The sequence below is a fragment of the Miniopterus natalensis genome, chromosome 12, assembly GCF_054644295.1.
Source record: "Miniopterus natalensis isolate mMinNat1 chromosome 12, mMinNat1.hap1, whole genome shotgun sequence".
Taxonomy (NCBI): Eukaryota; Metazoa; Chordata; class Mammalia; order Chiroptera; family Miniopteridae; genus Miniopterus; species Miniopterus natalensis.
In genome coordinates, this window is record NC_142092.1 from 35015813 (window position 1) to 35040518 (window position 24706).

The 24706-nt window shown below is 41.6% G+C and overlaps 1 protein-coding gene across 1 annotated transcript in view; it reads left to right on the forward strand.

Moving 5' to 3' along the window:
* MAMDC2 (MAM domain containing 2) overlaps nt 1–24706 on the forward strand; it is a 110214-nt gene that overhangs the window by 34930 nt on the left and 50578 nt on the right. Inside the window, exons 3-5 of the mRNA XM_016214236.2 lie at nt 16962–17233; nt 18713–18797; nt 21991–22128. Of these exons, the coding sequence (XP_016069722.2) occupies nt 16962–17233; nt 18713–18797; nt 21991–22128 (495 nt within the window). The remainder of the gene's footprint in view (nt 1–16961; nt 17234–18712; nt 18798–21990; nt 22129–24706) is intronic.

A 24706-nucleotide genomic window follows, 5' to 3' on the forward strand; every position in this document is an offset into this window, starting at 1 on the left:
AATTTTAATCTATTATCTTTGTTAAATATATTCAACTAATGTTGGCAAGATCAATATTATTATTGGAACATACATTTGTTATACAGACTTTAGTCACATTCACATTCTTTACCTGAAATAAAGCATTCGTGTTGTCTGTAGTAGTAGATAATCATTTTGGCAATTGATGCTAAAATGTGTTTTTCTAGATACTTTTTTTTTTTTTTAAAGAATTGGAACACTCCAAATTTCCATATGGTATCAAAACTTGCCTGGAAGTTAATATCTTTTTAATGCAATCATAATAGTTTATGTTTCTGCAAAAGTGCTTTTATATGTTTTCATAAAAATTATCATCTCATCTGATTTCAACCCCAATGTGTATGTTGTCTCTATAAGGAAAAGTAAATCCATATTAAAATACTGTGGATACACATCAGGTGTTGTGCAATTGATTGTGTAACAGGTGCTCTCTGTTTTTTTAGCTTCCACAATAATCACACTGTCTTGAGAAAGAAAAACAAACAAACCTCCAAACACACCACCCTCTGCCTCTAGCTATGAAGAGATTGCCTGCCTTGAGTCTCACCAGTGGTGTCTGTATTGTTATGCAAGGCACAGCTACTGACTGTATGGAACCATCCCATTCCTCTTCCCAGTCCCTCATATGACCAATGAGCCACATCCCTAAGACATTTCTCAAGTTTAGGGATGTGGATCATTGCCATTAACAATTTTTTTTTTTTTTTTTTTTTTTTTATGTCTGCAAAGGCCTAAGAAACACTTCAGGGATTGAGTTCTTGACCTTGGCTGCTGGCCAGCTCCTAACATAGAGGCACCATGTTCTTACTGGCCTCAGCAGAGCCTTGACTCAATTTAGACGTCTGTATAAAAAGAAATGGAGTGGTCAGCTAATCCATTAGCAGCAGAATGCATCCTTCCAACAAAAATTTGTAAGGGGTAATGGCAAATAATACAGATAAAAGGAGAGGGAGTCCCACAGAATGGAAGTCTGGGAACCTGGATCCCCATTACCCTCCCATCTCCTGAGGCACTTCAGGGCCCCACAGAGCTCTGTTTGTTCAATGTCTTTATTTTACAGGTGGAGAAACTGAGGCTTGGTGAAGTTAACTCACTGTTCAAGGCCACACAGCTAAGTAGGGGCAAAGTTGAAGCGAGACATTGGTCTTCTGACCACCTTCTGTCCAGTTCACAACATCTGCCTTCTCTCTTTCCTTTTCCCTGTTTCCTCACAATTGTAGCTATTACAATTAACGGTGGTAAGCATGTGTCCTGCTAAAAATGACCTTTTCCCTAACCTCAATTTGCCTTATGTTCACATAAATATAAATGTTTTGAAAACTCATCAAGTTCTGCATTTTGAAAAAAAGCATAAATTGAAGGACAAATGATGAACTGAGGGGGAGGGACTAATATTGGGTTAATGTCCTTACTACATAAATAATTTCTGTAAATCAACAGTGAGAAACTAACAACCAAATAGAAAAATGGGCCAAGCACAACACCCAAGTAAATACCAATGGCTTTTAAACACATAAAAACATGTTGGACTTTACTCATAGTAAAAGCATTTCAAATTACAACTACAGTGACATACCATAGTTTTATCAACTGAAAAAAAATATCAAAAAGTTCGGTAACATGCCTTAGATTGGTGAGGATGGAAAAAAGACTCTCATATATTGCTTCTGGAAGCATTCACTGTTACAACCTCAAGAAGGAAAATTTAGCAATATTTAACCAAAGTATGAATGCATTTTCCCTTTTATTCTGCAGCTCCCTTTCTAGGGGCTTTCTCCCATGGCTAAACTCAGAAATGTGTACTTAGTGATAGGTATGAGGAGAGTTACTGTGGTATTACTTTAATAGCTAAAAATCAGAGGAAATTGTAATATACATCACTGGGGCATTGATTAATTAAATTGTGATATATCTATACAATAGAAAGCTATGCAACAGCTTCAAATAAGAGGTAGCTTTAGATAGATGATACATAGATAGATCATATAACAATCTCCAAGTTATATTAAGTGAAAAAACTCATGATACATGGTAGTATATTGTATGTTAACAATTTGTATAGAAACTGAAAGACTGTGTCTAGATATATGTTTGTATGTGTTAGTATATGAATACAGTATCTCTGGAGGGTTATCTAAGAAACCCAGGGTGAGAGAGCTACTTACCTTCACTGTCTTATATCTTTCAATTATGCACCATTCTGTATCATCTATTCAAAAAAATAACAATAATAAAGAAAGAAATATTGAGTCCACATGGAGAGTGTGGCCCCTCTGGCCCTGAGAGACATCACTTGTACCTTTCTTGGCCACTCCTTTCCCTGCTTTGACTTGGCCACCTGCTGTGCTGGAATAAGACCAGTATGCACAGAGCCTTCAGGGAGACGTAATCACAGAGGGTTCAAAAGGGGAGGTGGAAAAACTGGGGTGGGGGGAGAACCACATCTCAGCCCATTTTATCCAGGAGGCCCCACAGTGACCCTCAAAGTTATTAGTTTCTTTTCAGAAAAAAGAATTATCCTGGAGCCTCTGGTTACCAGATAAAATATAGGAAGCCCAGTTTAATTTGCATTTCAGATAAACAGCATATTTACTATAAGTATATCCTATGCAATATTTAGGACATACTTAAGTATTTTTTATTGCTGAATCTGGCCATCTGAGTGGGATCCAAGTGCAGCTGCTTAGCAGGCGGCATGTATTCTCGGAGCCTGGCTTCCCAATCTGTGAGACGAAGGAGAATGACCCTCCAGCTTTGTGGTGGGGCTGCTCCGAGGCTTAGTGTGCCCACTGCTTCTTGAACAGTAAGTGCTCCAAGGTTGTAAGGAATGAACACAGCTGCTCAGTGTTATTGTGATCAAAACCCTAGTCTCGTGACAAACAACTCATTGAAACCCACTGCGTTGTTTTCTACCAATTTTGCTGTGATTTTTTACAAGCCCTCTGCACATAGTCATGCACTTGTTTTCATATTTAAGGTGGATTTCTAAAGTATATTAACAGGGACTTTCTTGTCAGTTTTTATTATTCTTGGACTTAAATTTGTTACCTTTGTTTTAATCCATCTTTACCTTAGGTGAATGAATGGCAAGGTACAGTGCTTAATTCAGTTAGTCTATATTTATTGAACACCTAGTATGTACCCAGGCATTGGTGATAAATGGGGGAGTCAAATAGACACAGATCCTGCCATCACAGAGTGCAGGCCTGGCTGAGGCTCAGCAGTTATAGAACCGAAGCAAACTAAACAGATATGAGAGCTTCTCAAGCCTGACTTGACTTTGCAACCACCTGGGGGAGATTCTATAAGTTCTATTGTTAGAAGGGTGACCAACCAACCTAGTTTGCCCAGGATGGAGCGGTTTCCTAGGACATGGACTGATGTCTGGGCTATACTGATGACCAACACCTCCTTTGGTGATTCTAATGGGCATCTAAGGTTGACAACTGCTGGATCAGGAATGTAGAGCATGTTGCCTCTTGAACTCAATGAAGACTACTTGGCAAATGAGGACTTCTCAGCCAGTGTGAATATGGTTACCTATATAGACATGTAGAGAGTGAATTCATTTACCAGACCAAAGACGCAGTTAGTCAGGTAAAACACATGGAAGGAGCAGGAGTCCAGCTTGGAGTGTGCAGGGCAGGGAATGGCTCTGGTTTGTATAACAGACTGCTGTACCAGAGAGCCCCAAGGCTACGAAAGTCAGGGGTTTCCAAACCATCCCCGGGACCACACGATAAGCTTTAGGGGACCCTGTAAAGGAGGCTGATTGAGAGAGAACAGACTTAGAAGGCAAAATTGCCCTGGACAAGAAATGACTGTATAAAACTATTTAGAGAACTTGGCAATCATCGCCACTCTTTTTTGCTACTAATAGATGAGCTTCTGTGTTCAATTGTGTTTGAAAAACAAAATGTCTTGAAGCCACGAATCTAGATCAGATCACTCATTTTACAGATATTATGAGGTTTATTTTCATTTAAACTCATCTTCCAAGTATTATGCTCACACCATTGTAAGTTATATCTTCTCTGTAAGGCACCAAATTGAAATGTGTGCACCTCTATAGCTATATTTTCTTTTTAAGTCGAGTATTCTTGCTACTACTTGCTTTTATACTTTATAATAAGCATAAAGTGCAAAATTTGAAATGAGAAAGTACAAACAAAAGTAAATATATATCCATTTACATATAAAAGTATATATTTAAAATATTTTTAAATGTAGATTTATTTACCTATTTCATGGTGAAATTTTCATAGGCACTCTTATTTTATTTTGGTTTGAATGGAGCTGAAGTGCGCATAACTCTTTTTGTTTGACAAAATTGCCTTGCATAATGCATGAGAAAGAATCTTCAGTTGTGCTCTCAGCGGTAGTACTAGCAAAATTGGTACTACAGAGAGTTAGAGTCTCTTGCAAGTCAGAATAAGAAGATTGCCTTGTAAATCAGCACCTGTTCCATGGAAGAAGAATACTTTGTTCCTTCCAGGTACACCCAGGGAACCTGAACAGTGAATTCAGTCACCCACGGTACCCCAATGTCACACCCTCCACATTTCTTTCATCTTAAATAGGACATTTCTAAGTTTCCAAGGAAGATCTTCCCCACCTGGCAAGTCGTGTAGTGAAAACAGGTTCCAAGAACTGATCTGTGATCAAAACAAACACTATCAGGTAACCAAAGCCTTTTCTTGTATTTTCATACTTCTTTTTAAAATACTATGGAAGGTGAAGTGGCAGGAAGAGAGGAAGAGCAAATATGAAATGGATTGACTCCACTGCCAGAAGCCATAGGCAGGGGTCTGCAGGAGGTGAGCAGGGCCGCTGTGGGCGTCAGTCATTCATAGTCTCCAGGGCTCAGAGCCAATTCAACGGCATGAAACACACACAAAGTGAAGTTCCCTTTCCAAACGTCCCATGCCTTCCATGGTGGGTTCATCCCTGGTTTTCTGTTGGGAGTTGCTAAGGTAAACTTCTCTTCCAAAACCACCACTGAGGCCAGCAGGGTTTGGAGCTACACCCTTCCCAGTCCCTATGAAAAAGGGTGGAACTAACATCTGCGGCAGTGGTTTCAAATGTTGGCAGATTGTTTACACTGGAGGTTGCTTCCTGGCTTTGTTTTACTTTTGCCATGCTTAAGGCTTGATAATCTTCTAAGATTCCTTTTGCAGTGTTAGGCATGAAATAAGAATAATTTCCCTGTTGTCAGGGGGGAGCCGAGTGGCATTCGAGCCGACTCCACAATGCTGACCTCATCACTTCTCCATGTACTGCTGATCTCTGCACTTTGGAGCTCCTGGAAATTTGAGGCTGAAAAAACTATAGCTCTCTTTAATCTAGAAATGTCACACACTGAAACATTTTCTGAATGCTTCCCACAAACTCTGCATTCCAGAAAGGCAAAGAACATTGCATTTTAACAATCCTTTGTGTATCCTGACATAATGGGAATTTGTGTTTCCGTTTTAACAATGGGAGAATATGTGAAAATATTAAGCGTGGTGTGAGTTACCAGTGGAGTTACAGCTCTCATTAAATATATTTTCTAAATTGAGAGTATATTGAATAATTGTATGAAATTCAAAGATAACTCTTACAGTAAAAGAATTTTAATATATCTTTTATAGCAAACATAAGATAAATCTATCTTCAGGAAGGAATCTACTCATTTGTTTTAAAAATGTAGAGCACCCTACCAGGAGGCAGGTAGATGTGGTCTGTGCCCTTACATGCTTAAAACCTAAGGAGAAATACATCATGTATCCTGCCTGGAAAAAGCAGTATCTGAACAGGACCACCACGTATAGTTGTCTAAGTTTTGCACTGCATAACTGTACTTAGTGGCTCTGTTAAGCTAAGACCTTAATGAAGTGTAGGAGTGAGCTAGGAAAGGAGGCAGGAGATAATGGTGGAACATATGAAGGAAAGGAGATGAAAGATTATGCTAGATCAAAGAAATAGCATGTGAGATGGCCTGGAAACAAGAGAGGATGTGGTGCCTTCGTTTAGAGGAACTAAAATTCTGTGGCTGCTGATTAGACTGCGAAGAGGGTGTGGTGGTTAAAAATGAGGGCCAGAACACCAGAGCCTTGTATTTCAAGGACAGTGGGGATCCCCTCAGTGGGGACCTCACATGTTTTAGGGAGGACGTGATAGGATCAGTTTGGTATGGTAGAACTAACTCTCTGGGTACAGTGTGGAGACCAGATTAGGGTGGGGCAAGACTTAAGCAGGAAGACCTGTTGTGAGGCTATTACAATAATCCAGACAAAAGATGGTGCCCTAAACTGGAGCAGTGGAGGGAACTTGGTGAAATGGCTGGCTTTGAAAGAAATTTAGGACATTAAAAGTATCAAGATTGGTAGAATTTTGGAGAAGGAGGGAGATGGAGGAATCGATGAAGTTGGTGAGATTCCTTGAGTAGCCATTAGATACTTGGGGTCTCCATTCACTCAGATTTGGAACACAGAGGAAGAGCAGACTCTGGGGGACAGAGAATGAGTTTAAGTGTCTATGGCATGTCTAGGTGGAGATGCCCAACAGGAAGAGAGATGTATGGGTCTGGGAGTTAATAAGGCATCAGGCCTGTGATTCAGACCTGGGTATCACCTATATGAAAATGAAGATGCAAGTCTTAGACCCCTAAGAGAATCTGTAGCAGAAAACACTGAATAACAGTGGTTTAAACTGGGAAATGTTTTTTTCTCTTTTGTAATGAAAAGTGCAGAGGTTGGAAATCCAGATTGGCCAGAAAACTTCACCATATGAGCAGGAGCCCATGTCCTTCAGTGTTTCGGCTCTGCCGACAATGATGACTTCCAATTCTCAGGGTCACCTGCTAGGGTGACCAGCTATGTCAGTTTGCTGGGGCTGAGGTGTTTCCCACAACATGAGATTTTCCACTTCAAAACCAAAACATCCCAGACTAACTAGGAGGAATTGGTTACCTTGTTACCTCCCAGTTGTAAGATGTCCACTGCAACTGCAGCCCATTGCAGCCACACCTCAGGTGGGAAGAAAGGGACAGGACAAGGGCCAAAGGGGCATCCCCGCTGAGTCTGGCCGTCTGTAAAGAGCTTTCCTGGAAGCCCCATCCAACAACTTTCTCTTACACCTCTACCTGAAACTTAGCCATCGGCCACTTCTACATGCGAGGGTGGCGTGACAATGGCAATATCTTGGCTGGGTACATCACTAACCCCAATCAAATTATGGGGCAGGGAGAGGAGGAGAGAATGGATATTGGGTAGGCAATCAGCAGTTCTGCCCCCGTGAGAAACCCAACCCAGACCTAGTAAAATACAAACACTGAAGAGACAAAGTAAAAATTTCACAGAGAGGACTGACAAGTAGCAGGTGCAAGGTCGGAGCAAAACCATGAGAGTGGGTGATCAGTACCCAGAAGAGGAACTCATTTTAGATCAAGGGGGAGTCAGAGAGGTTAGTGCTGCTTGGGTGTGATTTTGTAGACAAGGGCCACCTCTAAGGTGGAAAGTGCCACAAACTTTCTGTGTAAATTTCCCTCATCCCCCAAAGGCCAGACACCTCAGATGTGGGAGAAGGTCCCGAGCCAAGTAGAGGAAGGAGTCGGACCCTATCTGCCTGCATGACCTTCTCCCAGGACCAGCGCAGTGCTAGTTGATGGTGACACTGTTCAGTGAGTCTGCTGTGGGCCCCACAGTTTTCTTCAGCTTTAATCCTAAGTGACACTAGAGGAAAAAACCTCATCGGGCACTATTAAACGCCACTGCCCCTTCCAGCCTCAACATGTATCTTCAGAAGTTCTGCAGTTACAGGAAAAGCCCTGGCTCCGTTGGTGAGAGGAGCAAAGTCTTGCCTATACATGAATATGTGGCAACTGAATCCATTCCCACCTGTGCTGGGATGGCACCGAAACTCACACGTGGCCCTCTTATGCTGCTCTTTAAATGCAGGCTTTTCTTTCTCCTTAAGCAAAGCTGTATTTGAAGTGCTCCTCCAAACGAGAACCTCTTTGCTAAACTAGGGAAGGTTTCATTCTGGGAGGGCTTTCTTACTGCTTGGGACAAAGATAGGCCTGCAAATGCCAGTACTTCTCAATTAGAGATCATTTCGCCCACCACATTTCAGAAGTGGGACTCGACTGTATAGAGCACTGCAAATGAACCATCCCAGGGACATTGATTTCTGGGCAGTTTAGATTTAAGCTCGTAGCTCTTAAATCTCATCAGCTCCTTAGTCATGGAAGCTATCCAGAAGTCGACTTTCATGTGGTTTTATTGTATGGGAATGGGAAATTCCTTGAACTTGTGTCATTACTGAGGACTTCATATGCAAAGAAAGGGAGGAAAAGTAGCCATTTCCATCAAAAACATTTATTGAAAAGATTTGTGCCTTTAAAAACCCTGTAGAGAAATCCTTTCTAATCCAGTGGGGAGACTGGGAGGCTGGTGGATTTACTTATGTTGAATAGTATGAAGCACCCTGTTGTTTGACAGCTAGAGGTCCAAATCCAGCATAGAAACTACTCATAAGATGCACGGCAGTGCCTTCTGCCTGATGCACATGAGTAAATATTTATGAAGACCCCGGGCTGGAACTCTGGGCTGTGCCTTGCATATTAGGCTGATGCTCACGGGTCTCTGGGCTGCCACTGTTGCCCCCATGCTGAGTGGCTCTATAACCTTTCCATTCCATATTGCTCCACTCCCCAGAAATATCTACAGGGGACAACGCCTGGGGTCCCCTGAGCCCAAGACTGGGGTGGGCCCACTGTCACTAAACAAAGTGCAGGTGCAAATATGTTATTCTACATCCACTGATTCTAACCATGGATTTGTTAACATCCTTTTGGGGATAGAGATGTGTGTACCGCTGTAGAACAATTATAAGACATACCCTAATATTAGACAACTTGATATGTTTAAACACCTTTCAGATCTTTCAGATTTGAGGCAGTGTGGTAGAAAAGTTAATCAGTTGCTGTGTTATCAACAGGAAAGATACCTGTAGAACAGCCTGCATGAGCTTCCACATAGAAACATGCATCCATCCCATCAGCTTCCCAGTGTAAGCACAGAGATCACTTTGCTTTCCTGCTATAGGAAGGTGAAAACAATTGTGAGAAGACAAATTAATAAAGAGGCAGACACGGAAGTATTTGGAGGTACAGGGGAAATGCATAGACTTGGAGATGTTGGTTTACTAGCTGTGACCTTGGATTTCTGAGTTTACCTTTGAGAGTCTCTGTTTCCTCCCTTGTAACATGGTAATTCCCACCTGATAGGATCATGTTCATTTTAAGGGAGAAGAACCTATGCGAAAAATCTGGTGCCTACAGTACAATGAATGTTCACTCCTTTTGAGTCTTTGTTTCTTAACAGATGATTTGAGATGAATTCTTAGAGTCTATGTTCATTTCCATATGATTAAAATTATATTCATATAGAGATTTATTAAACAAACTACAGAGGATAATAGTGAAGTTGGAAAGTTCAAACAGAAGGTGAGAATACTTTATTCATGTCATAGAAATTTGTGATTTTTCTTAGATAATTTCAGAACAGAGTATTCTTCTGCCAGAGGTAATCAGTAGATTTCTAAATAATCATGAATCTTACTGATTGAGAAAAAAAATCAGACCTTAACAATCCCAAGTATTTAATAACACTTTTGGCACCTGAGGAATGCTACATCATATATTCTCTAATAACACAATCAACTGTTTTTTGAGACTCTCTATGCCCATTACATTTCTACACATATTTAGAAATTTGACTTTTTAATGCAAAAAAAAACAAGATTTCTTCCAAACATAAGCTGATGGCTCATACATAATTGACGATGCAGTTCCATGGAGGCATCCTCTCTCCACGACAGGCATCTGGTTCTTTGCAAAAATAACCTTTATGAACATTTGCTAGATACTTTGCATGCATTATTGTCCAGGCTGATTTGATCAAATGATTGATCCCAGAAATGATTGTCATAGCTGAGAACACAGTTGGACAATGGGATGGAACAGCCTAAGAGGCACTGAGACCTAGAAAAAGATGTGCCCATAACAGTAAAGGAGGCACTCAGGAGAATGGAGATTCTACACAGGAGGCAGAAGTTGGATTCAGAAGGGCAGGGCAATGGGCGGCAGGAAGAACAGCACAGCAGTTAGTATCGGGAAGACCCAACTTGAGATGAGATAGGCTAACTGTCAGGAAGAGCATGTTGATCAGATATCTGGAAAAATAAGAGCAAACATTTATTAAGAGCTTACCCTGCATCCTTGGGCACTTTGCCAAATGCTTTCCTTACTTTTTCTTGTTTGGTCATTTTTAAAACCCTGCAGCATGGGTATTTAGCATCCCCATCTCACCAATGAAAAAAGTGGGTCTCAGATAGTATAAGTAATCTGCCCAAAGTGACATGATTTGCAAATGGTGTGAGTGGGACTTGAATGAACACCTGGCTGGCGTGATACACACACTTGTAACTGCCCCACTGTACTGCGGCCACAGGCAGGACCCAGTCCAGAGAGGCAGGCAGTAGGCACTCAGGAAATCTGTAAGAAGGACCTCGCCTGGGTTCAGAGGATCAACTTCAGCCCTGGGAAGGAAGCTGGAAAAAAAAAATGCAGTGTCTTTGTCTTAGACTTGCAAGGCACTAAACTCTAAACAAAATAGAGACATGGGCATCATTATGAGACCTGGGTTTTGAGGTTTCAGTCAGAATCACACCAAGGGTAAAAATGCTGAATTCCACCTTCGATGGTGATTAATCCTGGGTGAAAGCCAGGGCTTATCTGTGAGGAAGCGAGCTGCTGGGGGGGCAGCCAGGAAGAGCCCAGCCCCGAAAAGAATAAGGGTGTAGATTTCAACATCAAAGGGTCAGTGAGGGTGAAATGGATGAAGGCTGTTCTCACATCAGCGTTGAAAATGTGCTACTGATCTGAACAAATACCAGCTCTGAATCATACTGGGGGAAAAGGGAAGAAGGCAACATAAATTTTTTACTATCTCCGGGACAACTAAAGGATTCCTCCACCTGATGGTGAGAAATAATGAACAATTTACATTACAATACTAAAGCACTTACATTCACTTAGTGGCTGCTTATGTGAAAATTTTTTTCCTATGTGTATGTATACAGGACAGTGGTCAGATTGTTTTCAGTTGTGTTTTTCTTAGTACACTGAGTGACTTCCTGAATATTGAATGTAGATGTAACAGGACCCCACTGATTTATTAGTCCTCTTTTGCAGATAAGCAATAATGACACAGCGTATACATGAATAAAGTTTTAAACCAAGGTTATACTTTGCAAATCCTGGGTGGGGTCCACTGCCCCGCACAGTGACGCCAATACGATCATCACACCGGAAGGACAGGACCTTCATGAGCAAACAGAATTGCAGGGATACCAAGAGGTCCCCCTGACTCATGCCCTGACCTCACTGCCCCAGCGATGGCCTGGGATGCAGACCTATCATGCTGCGCCTGGCCTACTGGGAGTCATTAATACATCGAGCTCTAGCTGTGCAGATGTGTCCAGCAATTAAGCAGTGACCTCAAAACTCCGTTCTTTATGTCTTCCTTCACTGAAACAGAAAAGCTTTATCGTTTTCTGATGCCTGCATGTGACTAGAAGACATGTTGGGACCCTGCAGCCCATGGAGCCTGACCTTTTTTGGCAGGATGGTTTAATGGATTTGATTGCTGACTTACTTTAAAAATATATCTGTGTGGAAGTTTATGGCTCTTTTCTGAACCCTTATAAAGATTTTATCTTTTTCAATAAATGTCTCTTAAATCAGTCCAAGTTGCCTGAGCAGCAGTATCTGAAGAAGATCCTTTCCTCCAGCTGTCGCTGTGTCTCCAGCACCGTGGCTGCTGAATCTCCCCAGACCCTCAGGCAAACGAGCCATAGTGAACAACCCAATCCAAGGGTGATTTCTGCTATTCTTTTTCTTTCTTATTTGTTTGTGTTTGCTTTAACATCTCTGAACCACTGTTTTCTGTGCTTATCGGTTTCAAAAGAGGTGGAAAGTGAGTGGTGCCGGCAGGAATGGTGGATTAAGTACTTAAAATTCTGTCCCCATAAAAGCAATGAAAACACTGGCAACAATCATCAAAATCAGCTTTTTAAGAACTTGAAATTAACAAAAGACTTGCAACATTTGGGAGAATTTATTCAAGAAAAAGACTGACTAGCATTAAGAACAGTGAGCTTTGTGTTATTTTAACGTACCCTGTTCCCATCCAGATCTTTAAATTCATATGGAAATTCAAGGAACCCACATAATCAAAACAATCTTGAAAAAGACAATGATGTTGGAGAGCTCACACTTTCCAATTTTAAAACTTAACTACAAAGCTGTGGTAAGCAAGACTGTGTGATACTGGTATAAAGACAGACATGGAAAAATAGAATAGAATTGAGAGTTCAAAAATAAACTCGTATCTTTGCTCAATTGATTTTAAACAACGGTACCAAGAGAATTTAATGGGCAAAAATTTACTCAAAATAAGTCGAAGACCTAAATATAAGAGCTAAATCTATAAAACTCTAAGAAGAAAGCATAGGTATAAACCTTCATGACCTTAAATTAGGTAATGATTTCTTAGCTCTCAAACCAAAAGCACACATAATAAATTAAAAAAAAGGCAATTAGACTTCATCAAAATTTTAAACTTTTGTAATTTAAAGGACACGCCATCAAGAAAATGACAAGACAACTAACAAAATAGGAAAAAAATAATTGCAAACCGTGTATCTATTAAGATCTAGTGTCCAGAATATGTAGAATTTCTTATAACTCAACAATAAAAAGAGAAGTAACTTGATTCTAAAATGGGCAAAGGACTTAGACATTTCTTCAAAGAAGATGTACAAATAGCCTATAAGCACATGAAAAAATGCCATACACCATTAGTCATTAAAGAAATGGAAATTAAAAGCACAATTAGATACCACTTCACATCTACTAGGATGGCTTTAATTTTAAAAAGATGGACAATAACATCTTTTTGATGTTATTGTGAATGTGTGGAGAAATAGGAACTCTCATATTTATGGCCTAGCGGACATGTAAGTGTGTTGCCACTTTAGAAAACAGTTATGCAGCTCCTCAAAAAGTTAAATAGGGTTACCATATGACCTAACATTTCTACTCTTAGACATATATCTGAGAGAACCGAAACTTATGCTTGAATAAAACACTTTTACACAAATGTTTATAGTAACATTATTCACAATAACCAAAGATGAAAATAACCCAAATGTCCACCAACTGATGAGTGGATAACTAAAAATAATATCCATAAAATGTAATATTATTGAGCCTCAAAAAAGAATGAAATTCTGATACTTTCTACAACACAATGAACCTTGGAAGCATAATGCTAAGTGAAAGGAGCCAGCCACAAAAGGCCACATCTTATATGATTCCATTCATATGAAATTTTCAGAATATGCAAATCCATATAGACAGAAAGTATATTTGTGGTTTCCAGAGGCTAGCTGGAAGGAAAAATGAATGCCCGATAGTGGGTATAGGATTTCCTTTTGGGATGATGAAGGATTCTAGAAACAGATGGTTGCACAACTTTGTAACTGTACTAGAAACCTGAATTGTACTAAAAGGGTGATTTTTATTGTATGCAAATTATGTCCAAAATTAACTTCCAGGTGTCATTCTCATTAGGATGGAATAAATGAAATATTTCACATAGCAAGAAAACCTCATTAACTCACCCACTCTGTGGTAAAATGATTCTTATTAAGCAAGTAAGAAGAAACAACTCACCAAAAATGTTATTGATTTGTTCTAGAATAGTAGTTTTATTAGTGACAGTCCAAGGTCAGGCACCATCCCTGATATCAATATCTTCTTCTTTCTTCATTTTCTAAAACTTCTTTAAAATATGCCATGTTCCTTCTGGTTCAATTTAACTCTAATATGACTACAAAATATACTCTGACACTGAAGCCACAAGCAAGGGTTACAAAGAGTTTCAACTCAACTGCCAACTCAGATTGATTCGTAGTGGCTACATAGATCACTGTGTTTAGAAAGATCCTGAGGCTATATCCAGACTGGGCAGAGAAAGAAATGTAGTGATTAATAAAATGTCTTGAACTTGGCAGTAGTAGAAGTGGGTACCATTTGGGCTAGTTATTTTATCAAGGAAAATGTGCTTTTCTGCCCAGTAGATGCAAAATCAGGTGGGTAGATAAATCTTTGGATGGATCATAATGCAGCTAATAGGCACCTTCACACAGCATGAATGAAAAATGAATTTGAGGCCTGTAATTTACATGCAAAAATCCCAAAATTTTGAAATAGGCAACATTTATGACTGAGGTGTCAAAATCACTCAATAAATAGCACAAACTTTCATACTGTATAATATCAAGGTATTTTAAATAACACATTTTATGCAGTGTATGCTCTCAAAGGTTCTTAACATGAGAACATTATCATATCCTTTTAATAAAACCTGATACAGTGAGAGAGAATGTCAAGAGAGATTTTTTATGACATTCACTGAAAAATCGAGATAATCACCAGTAGAAGGACTCTGTAAGCCTGCTCTAACACATTAACTTGAGTTTTTTCTCCCAGTAGAACGGTCTCCTCCCTCCTTTACTTGCTACAGAAGGCTGTTCTTTCTTTGATGGATAAGAGGTGTCTAGAGAATGAATCCTATTTCTCTGTCACATATGGTAAAACAGTGGTTCCCAAATTGTGGTCCCAGACCAGCAGCATCGGCATCACCTTCTCAGAAATGCAGTCTGTTGGAAATGCAGCATTACCCAGACCTACTGGGTCAGACCCTCTAGGAGTGTGCCCAGCAATGTGTTTGAACAAGCTGTCCAGGTGACTCTGGGCCCAAGTTTGGGAGCCACTGCTCTGAGTTGTTCCCTATAGGGTGGGGAGGGTAAGAGAGTAAGAGAACACGAGGGGTTGGGGAAGTGCCCTAGGGAGAAGTGGGCCTGGATGGCAGCAAAGTTGGCATGTGAGGGAGCCTCTGTAGGACCCAGCAGGGACTTTCTTCATTTATTTCCTCTTTTATACCCCATGTAGCAACTCTCTACTTACTTAGAAAAGGTTTGAGGCGCTTCCAGGATCTCCCCCAATTCTCATCCCCACCCACCACCAGACTGCTTAGAATCCCTTCTTTGGGTATAGTAGCAGAGAGTAGGGAAAGGGGGATGGCACATATACATCCCCTCATGTCACCATGAAGCATTATTTTAATTCAAAAAAGGATCGGCATCAAGAGCCCCAGTTTAGTATGTCAAAACCCAACAAGCCCCATAGCCAGTAAATGCGTGTGAAGACATAGAACAGTACCTGGCTCGTAGTGACTGTTTACTGAATGTAGGAGGTAATGGTATTGGTGAATTACTACAGGGGCCAGATTTCTCCACAGAGGGTGCCTGGGTTGGTGTCTAAAAGTAGTTGCTATTTACACCCAGTGGGTGGTTGTTAGTTAAGAAGACTGCCAGCTGGAGGTAGATCTTGATCTTAGAAACTTTCATAGGCAAGCGAGGCTCCCTGAAGACAATGCCCTCACTGTGTCCCAACTGTGAGGATGGTCATTAGCTGAGGGGCTGCTGGCTTGTCGGTACTCGCCATGGAGACAAGGATTCTGGCTGGGATCAGCATTTGGGGCAACGCGGCACGTGGGAGGAGGGACTGAAGAACATCGAGCAAAGCAATGAGACATTTCAGGGCCTTTGTAGGAAGAGTTTATTGTTAGGGAGCCCAAAATGCAAGGGGCAGAGTGGATGGTCACATGACAGAAGACAGCAAGTTTAGATGCTGGCCACCAAATGTGGAACCTCTAAGCAAGCTTGAGAGTCTGTAGGCCAGAAAGGCAGTGGGCCCCTGAGACCCAAAGGCAGGTCAGATCACTGCTATAGGAGGCTGGTGACCAGAGTTGGACTTGGAAGTTTTGAATTAGGGGTCTTGGTTCCAATCTTTTTTTTTTTTTCCATAGAAATGCTGTTCTAGCAGAGCACCTTTTGTCAATATTAGGAAGATAGAAGGAGAGAGGGCAGGAGGAGGGAAGAGGAATGGAGAGAGGAAAAGGAAAGGTGAAGGGTGAGGCGCAAGAAGGAGGAAAGGACAGGAGAAGACACAGAAGAGGAGACAGGGAAAGAGGAGGAAGGAGGGAGTGAGGAAGGAGTAGAAGGGAAGGAGGAGAAGGAGGTGATTGCTAGTCCCAGAGTGCCCACTGCTTTCCAAGTCCTGTCCTGTATGCTTACATGTGCTTCTCATTTAGTTTCCAGAACTATGAGATGGGGTCATGGAAGAGTCTGGAGACTCTTAAGGAGAGTCTTATTTCTAATGAAAAAATTAGGTTACAATGAACTTTTTCTGCCCAGGCCCTAAGATTTGAGGGAGTCAAATCAATTTAATCTACTATAATGATACACATTAAGTGCAGATTGAATCATTAGGTATGAGGGGAAATTATGGAAGGAGAAGGTAGAGTCTACTCCAGTCTTGGATATTTCCCTTGCTCATGCTGTTCCTCCAGATGCTGGGTTCTCAAATTCATGTACCTATGGGGACCAGGAAGATTACTGAAGACTGTGAAGTGGGCCTGGTATAAATGATAACAGGAAAGAGATGCTTGACTTAATGTCAGGAAGTAATAGGGAGTAGTAGGGATTATGACAAAATGGAGCCTACGTGCCACCTTCTGGAGAGGTGGCACTACTCAGCTCCAGCCTGTTGCTGTCATGTGCCATGTGTAAGTGGCCTCAGTGTTGCTGAACTTTCTAATTTTTCACAGGAAGGCAGAGATCTAGCCATCAGGCAACATTCAGGGGGCTAATAAAATGCATCTGCAGGCTGTATCTGCCCTCAGATAGACTGGACCACAGTTGTATATTTTCCTGAGTGGCCAACAGAAGCTTGATCCCTTCCCTGTGTTCCTTTCTCTTTCCAGGCCATTACATTTATGTGGACACCTCCTTTGCCAAGCAGGGGGATAAAGCCCTGCTGTTAAGTTCTGACTTACAAGCTGAGGAATGGAGCTGCCTCCGACTGGTCTACCAGATAGCCATGTCTTCAGGTTCTCCATCAGATCCCAGCCAGCTGAACCTCTACGTGAGATTTGAAGATGAAAGCTTTGATCGCTTGCTTTGGTCAGCTAATGAACCTTCGGACAGCTGGCTCATAGCCAGCCTGGATTTGCAAAACAGTTCCAAGAAATTCAAGGCAGGTGGAATAGAGGAGGGAGGTGCTGAGCTTTACTGTGGCTTCATGCTATTCTGAAGTCTTCTGAAGTTAGGTATCTCCTATGTTGGGATGCGATGTTTTTATAGAAGGTGAATCAGAGAAGAATATTAGAAATGGAAATTAATATTTTGTTTATTCCTTAAAAGAGCTTCTTTCCAGATTTCTTTTCTATCTATTTAAATGGGACTTTAGTACAAATCTAAATGGAGCTTAAACCAACCTCTTCAATGGAAATTTATTTTCTATTGGGCTGTAAGGGAGCGTTCTCATTTCTTATAATTTTGTTTCATTCTTCTAAGTTGAGTGTGGTATATGTTTATGTTTTCTTCCTAATGGTTTGTTTTCTACAAATTTTAAACAAAACATTAACCATAATAAAAGGAAAATACTTTGAAAGAGAAAAACTACTTAAAAGACACATTCTGGTTCCTTTTCAAAGATGGAAGTTGTTCCATCAGAACAACTTGGAAAAGGAAGGTAGAGAATGTAAGATGAAGTTGCATGTGCATTGAAGTAGGGAAGGGGGTGGGATCTTGATTCACTTGGCCATAAAGAGTGTTATTCAGTGAGAATATGTCATAGGGGATACAAAGGAGGCCTCATGAAAATGTCCTCCATTCCTAATCCCCCTTTCAACTTCCTATCCCATTCTACTTCTTCAAAAAAGTTTGAAGTACTATACTCTCCTCTACCTCCTGTCTGCTTGTAGTCCCTCCCCATCAATCAGTAGGGTGGGTCAATGGAAGGAGCATTGAGGGTCTCAGTTCCTTATTTCACAACATCCACCCAACAGTATATCACGCCATAAACCTACCAACATTGTTGCAAAATGCTAGGCTAAAATCACCTAAGGGAAAGAAAATACTTTCAGAAACAGGACCAAATATGAACCATAATAGTGCTTGAGATCAGCCTCATAAATCATCATGCTTCTAGCTGTTCTTTGTGTGAAATTTTCCAGCAATATAGGAACTGCAAGTTAATTTGTCTAAGCCTCCACCATCTCATGTGGAGATCTTCCATCACTGGGCAGATTATGCTTCCTTCCTCCTTCCATAATTGTTTTCCCCTGTGAAGCATCTGCCCTCTGTTCCTGGTCATTCTCAGAATGGATTTCTCCAGAGACACAAGCTGTCCTCTCTATCCACAGCCGGTTGTGTTACCACAAGCATTGGAGAAGGCAGTGCTTGGGGTAACAGTGGAAGACAGCTGACTCTGAGCTTTTATTGAACATCTTGCTCCCCTCAAAGTTCTGAGTATATATGTACACACACACACACACACACATTGTTTTAATAAAGTCCATCATGAAACTGGTATCTAATATCAATGAGCTGAGATAAGTGATCTTGTTTTGCCTTGACTTGCTGAACAGCTTTCAACTAATAGCTGAAATACTGAACCAAGGAAACAAGGTGTTTTGAAGTCTAACTCCCTTTTCCCTCATATGTTGTGCAGATTTTAATAGAAGGTGTGCTGGGACAGGGAAACACAGCCAGCATTGCACTCTTTGAAATCAAGATGACAACCGGCTACTGTATTGGTAAGTGGGTTTCATTTTCATTGCATCAGAACGTGAATCTTTTCCTAAAATCCCCTGTTGCCAGAGGGAATTGAATCCATTCTAAAGGCACTGAATTATTAATAGTAGTTAAAATTCTTCGCTAGGTTCACTGGAATGGCGTATTTTGTTTCTCTGTCTCTAGCATAGGAAGGCTCATTAGAGTTTGCCTGGACTGGCAGGATTAATGAAAGACAAGCAGATGCAGCAAATGTAACCTGAGTTGCTGCCTTAACCTCAACACATTCTAATGAAAATGATTTCCAGTTTGCTGCAAACTCAGCTTTTGTTGTGTTTCCCAGGAAAGCAGGCATCGTATTACGCTTTCCCTCACTTTACTCTGCTGCTCTCCTGCACCCCATTGCCTCTGTGTTGTCACTTCCACTCCACTTGAGCTGGGATGTCTGGGAGCCTCTTATGTGCCAGCTTCTGAGAGGGTATAAAGAGAAGACATAGTCCACGTCCTGTGGTCGCTCACCTTCTACTTGTCTGCCCCTGAAGCTGTTTCTACTTATGATAAATACTGCCTGAGAAGGGCAAGCTATTCTGTGGAGGTGCAGAGGGGAGGAGAGGAAGTAAGTCAGAGAGGACTGAATTCAGGAGACACATTTGAGCTGGGGTTTCAAAAAGGAGTAGAATTTAGTCAGGTGAAGGTGCTGGATAGGAAGACTCCAGTGGGGAGAGAGCACAGGGCCTGCTCAGGCAAAGGCAAGAAACTAAGTAGGGTGTTTGCCGTGAGAATCAGGACTGCTAGGGGAGTTGGTTGCAGAAGAGTCTGGATCCAGGCTGTGGAGCTTGGATCAATGGGAGGTGCTAAATCTCAGTCTGCAGGGGCGGGCCTTGAAAATGTGGTTTTCAGATGATGACTCTGGCTGCCACGTGGAAAATTGAGTTAGAAACAAGGAAAATAGGGGAGAGGTAGGAAAACCCATAGAAAGTGATTATGACCATACAGAGGGGACAGAATGAAGGGTCTCACATTGGGATTGGCATTTGAATAAAAAAAAGTGGTAGATTTGATCGACTTTTCAGCACTGACAGTACTTGGAGGTTGATTGGCTGTGGAGAGGAAGAGAAAGGAGAGCCAAAGACCATTCTGAACACAAAAGAGCCTTTGCTAATTCCTTGAGTCCTGCTTCTCTGTTTTGACCTTCCAATGATGATGCTAATGCAAGTAAGGAAAACAGACTGAGAATGTGACCATTTTCTGAAGATACAGTGAGTCTAGACCCAAGTCTCCTTCCTTGAACCTCCCTGTAGCTCCCATGCGGTGACTGCATGGGTCTTAGACAACCTGCTGGCTAGCCAGACACTCCTGGGAGAGCACCACCTGCCTGGTCAGTCAACTCACTGAGCCGCACAGCCTCTGTTTCATCACCTATAAAATGGGGATAAAAGTTTCATAGAATTATTGTGGGGACTAATGAGATCCTGGATATGAAGGTGATTCATATGGTGCTGGACACCCAAGAAATGTTCATTTCCTTTCTTCAAGTCACTTGATGGCTTCTGGTTTGTTTGAAACACAAAAGGAGAGCCAATACTTTTATCTTGTCAAACTTATGCTCATATTCTCACCTCTCCTTTCTTTCTGTGCACGCTCTTTGCTTCTCACAGTTCCTCATCTGGAAAATGAGATTAATAATAGTACCTACCTACTTATTGAATCCTCATGTTTTGAGGATTCAATAAGTTAATTCATATAAAGCACTCAGAATAGTGCCCGGCACATGGAGGAATATTTTGCTTTTTATTTTACTTTGCATCAGTCTTTGGCACTGAATTGTTGAGCACTGGTTAGCAGATGCTGCCATGGAAAAGTTGCTAATGACAATCCTAAAATTTTTCAATGCTTGCTAATGTAAAAACACACTGATAATTCTATCAGTCAAGGTCATGGCTGGAAAGTGGAAACAGAGGGTCCATTCAACCTGAGTAATTTCAGGAAAGTTCAGCAAGGAGCTATAAAGGCGTGAGTGGGTAAAGGAAACTGGCAAGGCAGGGTGCAGTAATCCAAGACTAGTAACAGTGATGACTCGTGAGCAGTTACCATCTTTATCTGAAGGGGTACCAAACCTGGAGGCACTAGCTCTGTGGCAAGACCTACTTGACAAGAGCAGAGCCCCCAGGAGATGGACACAGCCAAGCCATGGAGACCTGACAGACAGGGGGGCACTGGAGGAATAAACGGCCCCAACCTCCTTCTCCCTCCGCCTTCCATTGGCCGAATGCAACAGGAAGCCAGAGGGCAGGGGAGCCCATGGATACAGTCTATACTGGTCAACTCTGGAGGACAGAACAGGGTGACAAAAAGGGGGGTGGAGATCTGAAGGGACCAGTGGGAGATGATTGGCACAATCACACTTCATATTTTTAATTGATGATTACGGGATCAGTGGAAGCACTGGCTTGTGAGTTTCCTGTTCCTACTGAAGGAGTCTGTTGAAGGGGAGCAATTTATCCATGCAAACATGTCAATGCCACTAAAAGAGGGAGAGGGGATCTTTTTATCTTGTGTCTCTTTTCTACTCAGTAGCTTCAGAAGGACCCAGAGCCTAGGATATGCCTACCCTGCCTATTCTATCTAAATGGGTTCTTGTTTACAAGAAAAGCGGGGGATTTTAGCACCAAGGTGACCCTTAGCTCTGGGTATTTTGTCCATCATCAGGAGAAAGGTAGATGGAAGAATGGGCTACCAGGTAGAAGGACAGGTGAACAATAAAATTTCTGGAGCTAAGAGCATTGCCCTGAACAGTGCTTTGAAACAGGATGGCTGAAAAGATTGGCCGGCTTGTACCAAGCCCCAGCCATGTGCGTGGCACCGTGCTGGGAGCTGTCCCCACTTCTAACAGCCCATGAGGTGGGAACGTTGCCCCCTTTCACATATGAAGAAATGGAGACTAAGAGAGGCAGTGAGCACCTCTGCGCGCAAGAGGGCTTGTAGGCAGAAGCACCGCAGTCCCGAGAGGCAATGATGAATTCCAGTCTCGGCTCATCACAGCAGCCCTCTCTCTCTTCCTGGCAGATATTGTCCAGCAGTCCCGGGACAAAGGGTCCAGGGGACAAAGGGACTGAGAAACAAATTTTGATATCTGAGAGCAAACTGCGGCGAGTATGGGTGTACCCAGGTGTGGCTACATCTCCATGAGGTGTGTTTTTCTTTCTCTCCTGCCAGAATGTGACTTTGAAGAAAATCACCTCTGTGGCTTTGTGAACCGCTGGAACCCCAACGTGAACTGGTTTGTTGGAGGAGGAACTAGTCGGAATTCCCACTCTGTTCTCCCGCAGGATCACACCTTCAAGAACGAACTGGGTGAGCCGGGCACACATGGACTCCTTTCCCCAGGATAGCTGTTTCTGCCGTCTCTTCCCACCCCTTGCGTTGACCTGACTGTGGCTCTGTCAACAGAGAAGGGAGGACAGAGGAGGGGAGGGGGGTCTGGGAAACCTGGTGGAAGAGTAGGGAAGCACAAGCCATCAGATCAAGACACACTGCGGACAAGAGCTCTGTAGCTAAGAGGAAGGCTGCCTCCTTAAAGGCTTTTCTTCACCTGTGACCTCGTCTTGCTATTTTCACATTTCCACTTTATGCTTTAGGTTCTTATATATTTGTTGTTCAGTATTTCTTATTTCTAAAGACCAGGCTGGAATAATCTTAGGTTACTTATCACTCAAAATAGATCATCAAATGATGGGAGCAAGTCCTTAAGAACCTTTCAAGGGGCGGTGAGATGAGCTAAGAAAAACCCAAGATTAATCCAGAATGTGGTGTGCAGCAGGGCCCCCTAGTGGGCACGTGGACTGCTTCTCTTCTGGGAAAATTCAACCTTGAGGAGAAAGCTTCCCCTGAAGGGGGACAACGGCAAGATAGAGCAAGAGAACAAAATGATGCCCCAGAAACGATTTCTTTAGATATGTCTAGGATCATTTACATAAGGGGTTAAGATTAGAGAAAGACAAAATATTTTCACTTCCTTCTTTTAAAAGTAAGGCAGGTTTAGTTAGCACTTTGGGAAATGACAAAAGATTGGGGTTTCCATATGTATAATCTGTATCTTGGCCCTAAAGACACACAGCACATCTCCACTGTGGTCATTGTAGGACCCACACTATAAATGAGTGTTGTGTGTAGAGTGAATGATGACCAATTGTGATAGATTAATCCATGGATCTGCATGAGTATTTTAAAAGACAATTGGGTTAACTTAAAACAATAAAATGTCACCACTTTGTGACATCGTTGTTTAAATGAATAAAGCAACTAGCAATCTCTTGGCATTTCAAAAAAGAAACTTTTTCTTCGTTTATGGGAGTAAGCTAATGTTGAGATTGTTTTTCTGCTATATTTAGAATCTAGTACAAGGAGTACAGAAAATCTGGAAAGACTGATGTATTAAAATTGCAATAATTCTTGGTGTCCTTATCTCAGAGGTACAAACTTAAGTATAGGGAAGTTTTCAAGAGCTTTTTCCAATCACTTAAAAATGAGTTCCAAGATCAGCTCCTCTGAGTAGCCAGCATCATGATCTAATGATTATTTATTCATTGCACCCTTTGTCATCCTCATTGGAGGTGAGGGCCAAATGGTTGGGAGCACACATATTTTTGGAGAGAGGAAACAGACCGGTAGACTAGTGTCAAATCATTATCTGACCATGTTAGCTGGAGTAATCCATCCTTCAAAGAGTGCATCACCCTCATCCTTGCTCACTCTCACTTGTGACCACAGACATTTTGACCATACTTGTGTCAACAAGAGATAGAGGAAGGGGAGCTGTGACGCTTGTGCTCCAGACTCAGGTATCAGAGTGCTGCATTACTTCAGGCATTATTAATTTTGTATTCCCTTAACTCCTCAGGGTCTTCATTGGCCTGTTTGCAAATGATAAATTTGAATTCCATGATCTCAAAGACGTCTTTGAGGTCTAACAGCTTACTGTTCTCTCTTTACCTAATGCTATACATCGAAATATCCAAATTCATCACCTGTTGAGATCTATTTTAAAATAGTTTGGGTCCCTCCTGAGTATTTATAAGCACACTGCATTTGGCATTAGAAAAAAGAAAAAAGGAGATCTAAAGGGCCTAAGGGGTAAGAAAAATAGGACATTTCTAATATCTAACCAGAGATTTTTTTAATATCTATATTGGTCATCCCTGGGGAACACTAAGACTGGGTGACAGAACCCTGTGACCCCTGCCATAGGCACTTGCCTCTCTCCCTCTCCCTCTTCCTCTCCCTCTCTCCATCCCATCTTCCCCTCTCCATTTTCTTATCTTTTATCTTCTTTCTTGGCTATTCTAAAACACCTTCCCAAGGCAGGCAACTTTTCCCCCTAGCATTGCTCAGTCCCTTGATATCAATACTGAGGCTTAAAGAAGTAGCTGATCCTGGGCCTGAAGGGAAGAAATCTATAGAGAACTTTTACCTCCCTTCCAGCAATCCACCAGATTATAGTCAGTCCAATCAGGGCCTGAACACCAGAATGAGGCTTCTTCATTCATCATTCATTCATTCATTCATTCATTCATTCAATAAACACATAATAAGCACTTTTTATATGTCAGGCATTCTTGCATATCCTGGTGATGCAAAATCAGTCACTGACCTCAAAGAGATCACAGCAACCAACTTTTCCAAAATGCTGTTTTCTATACCAGTTATTGAGAAGAATAATCTTTATATGAGGGAAGAGGGGCTAGATATGGTCAGATAAACTGGGGAACACGAAGCTAAAGAAAAGAAACAGGTTTCTTTATTTTAGGACTTCTTAGTGCTTTAATACAGTTCTGTATTAATATATATTATGGCATTTCTCAAATTGTTCAAATATCAAAATTCTATGTAAATATGCACAGTGACACATGACTAACACAGGTATGAAATAAAT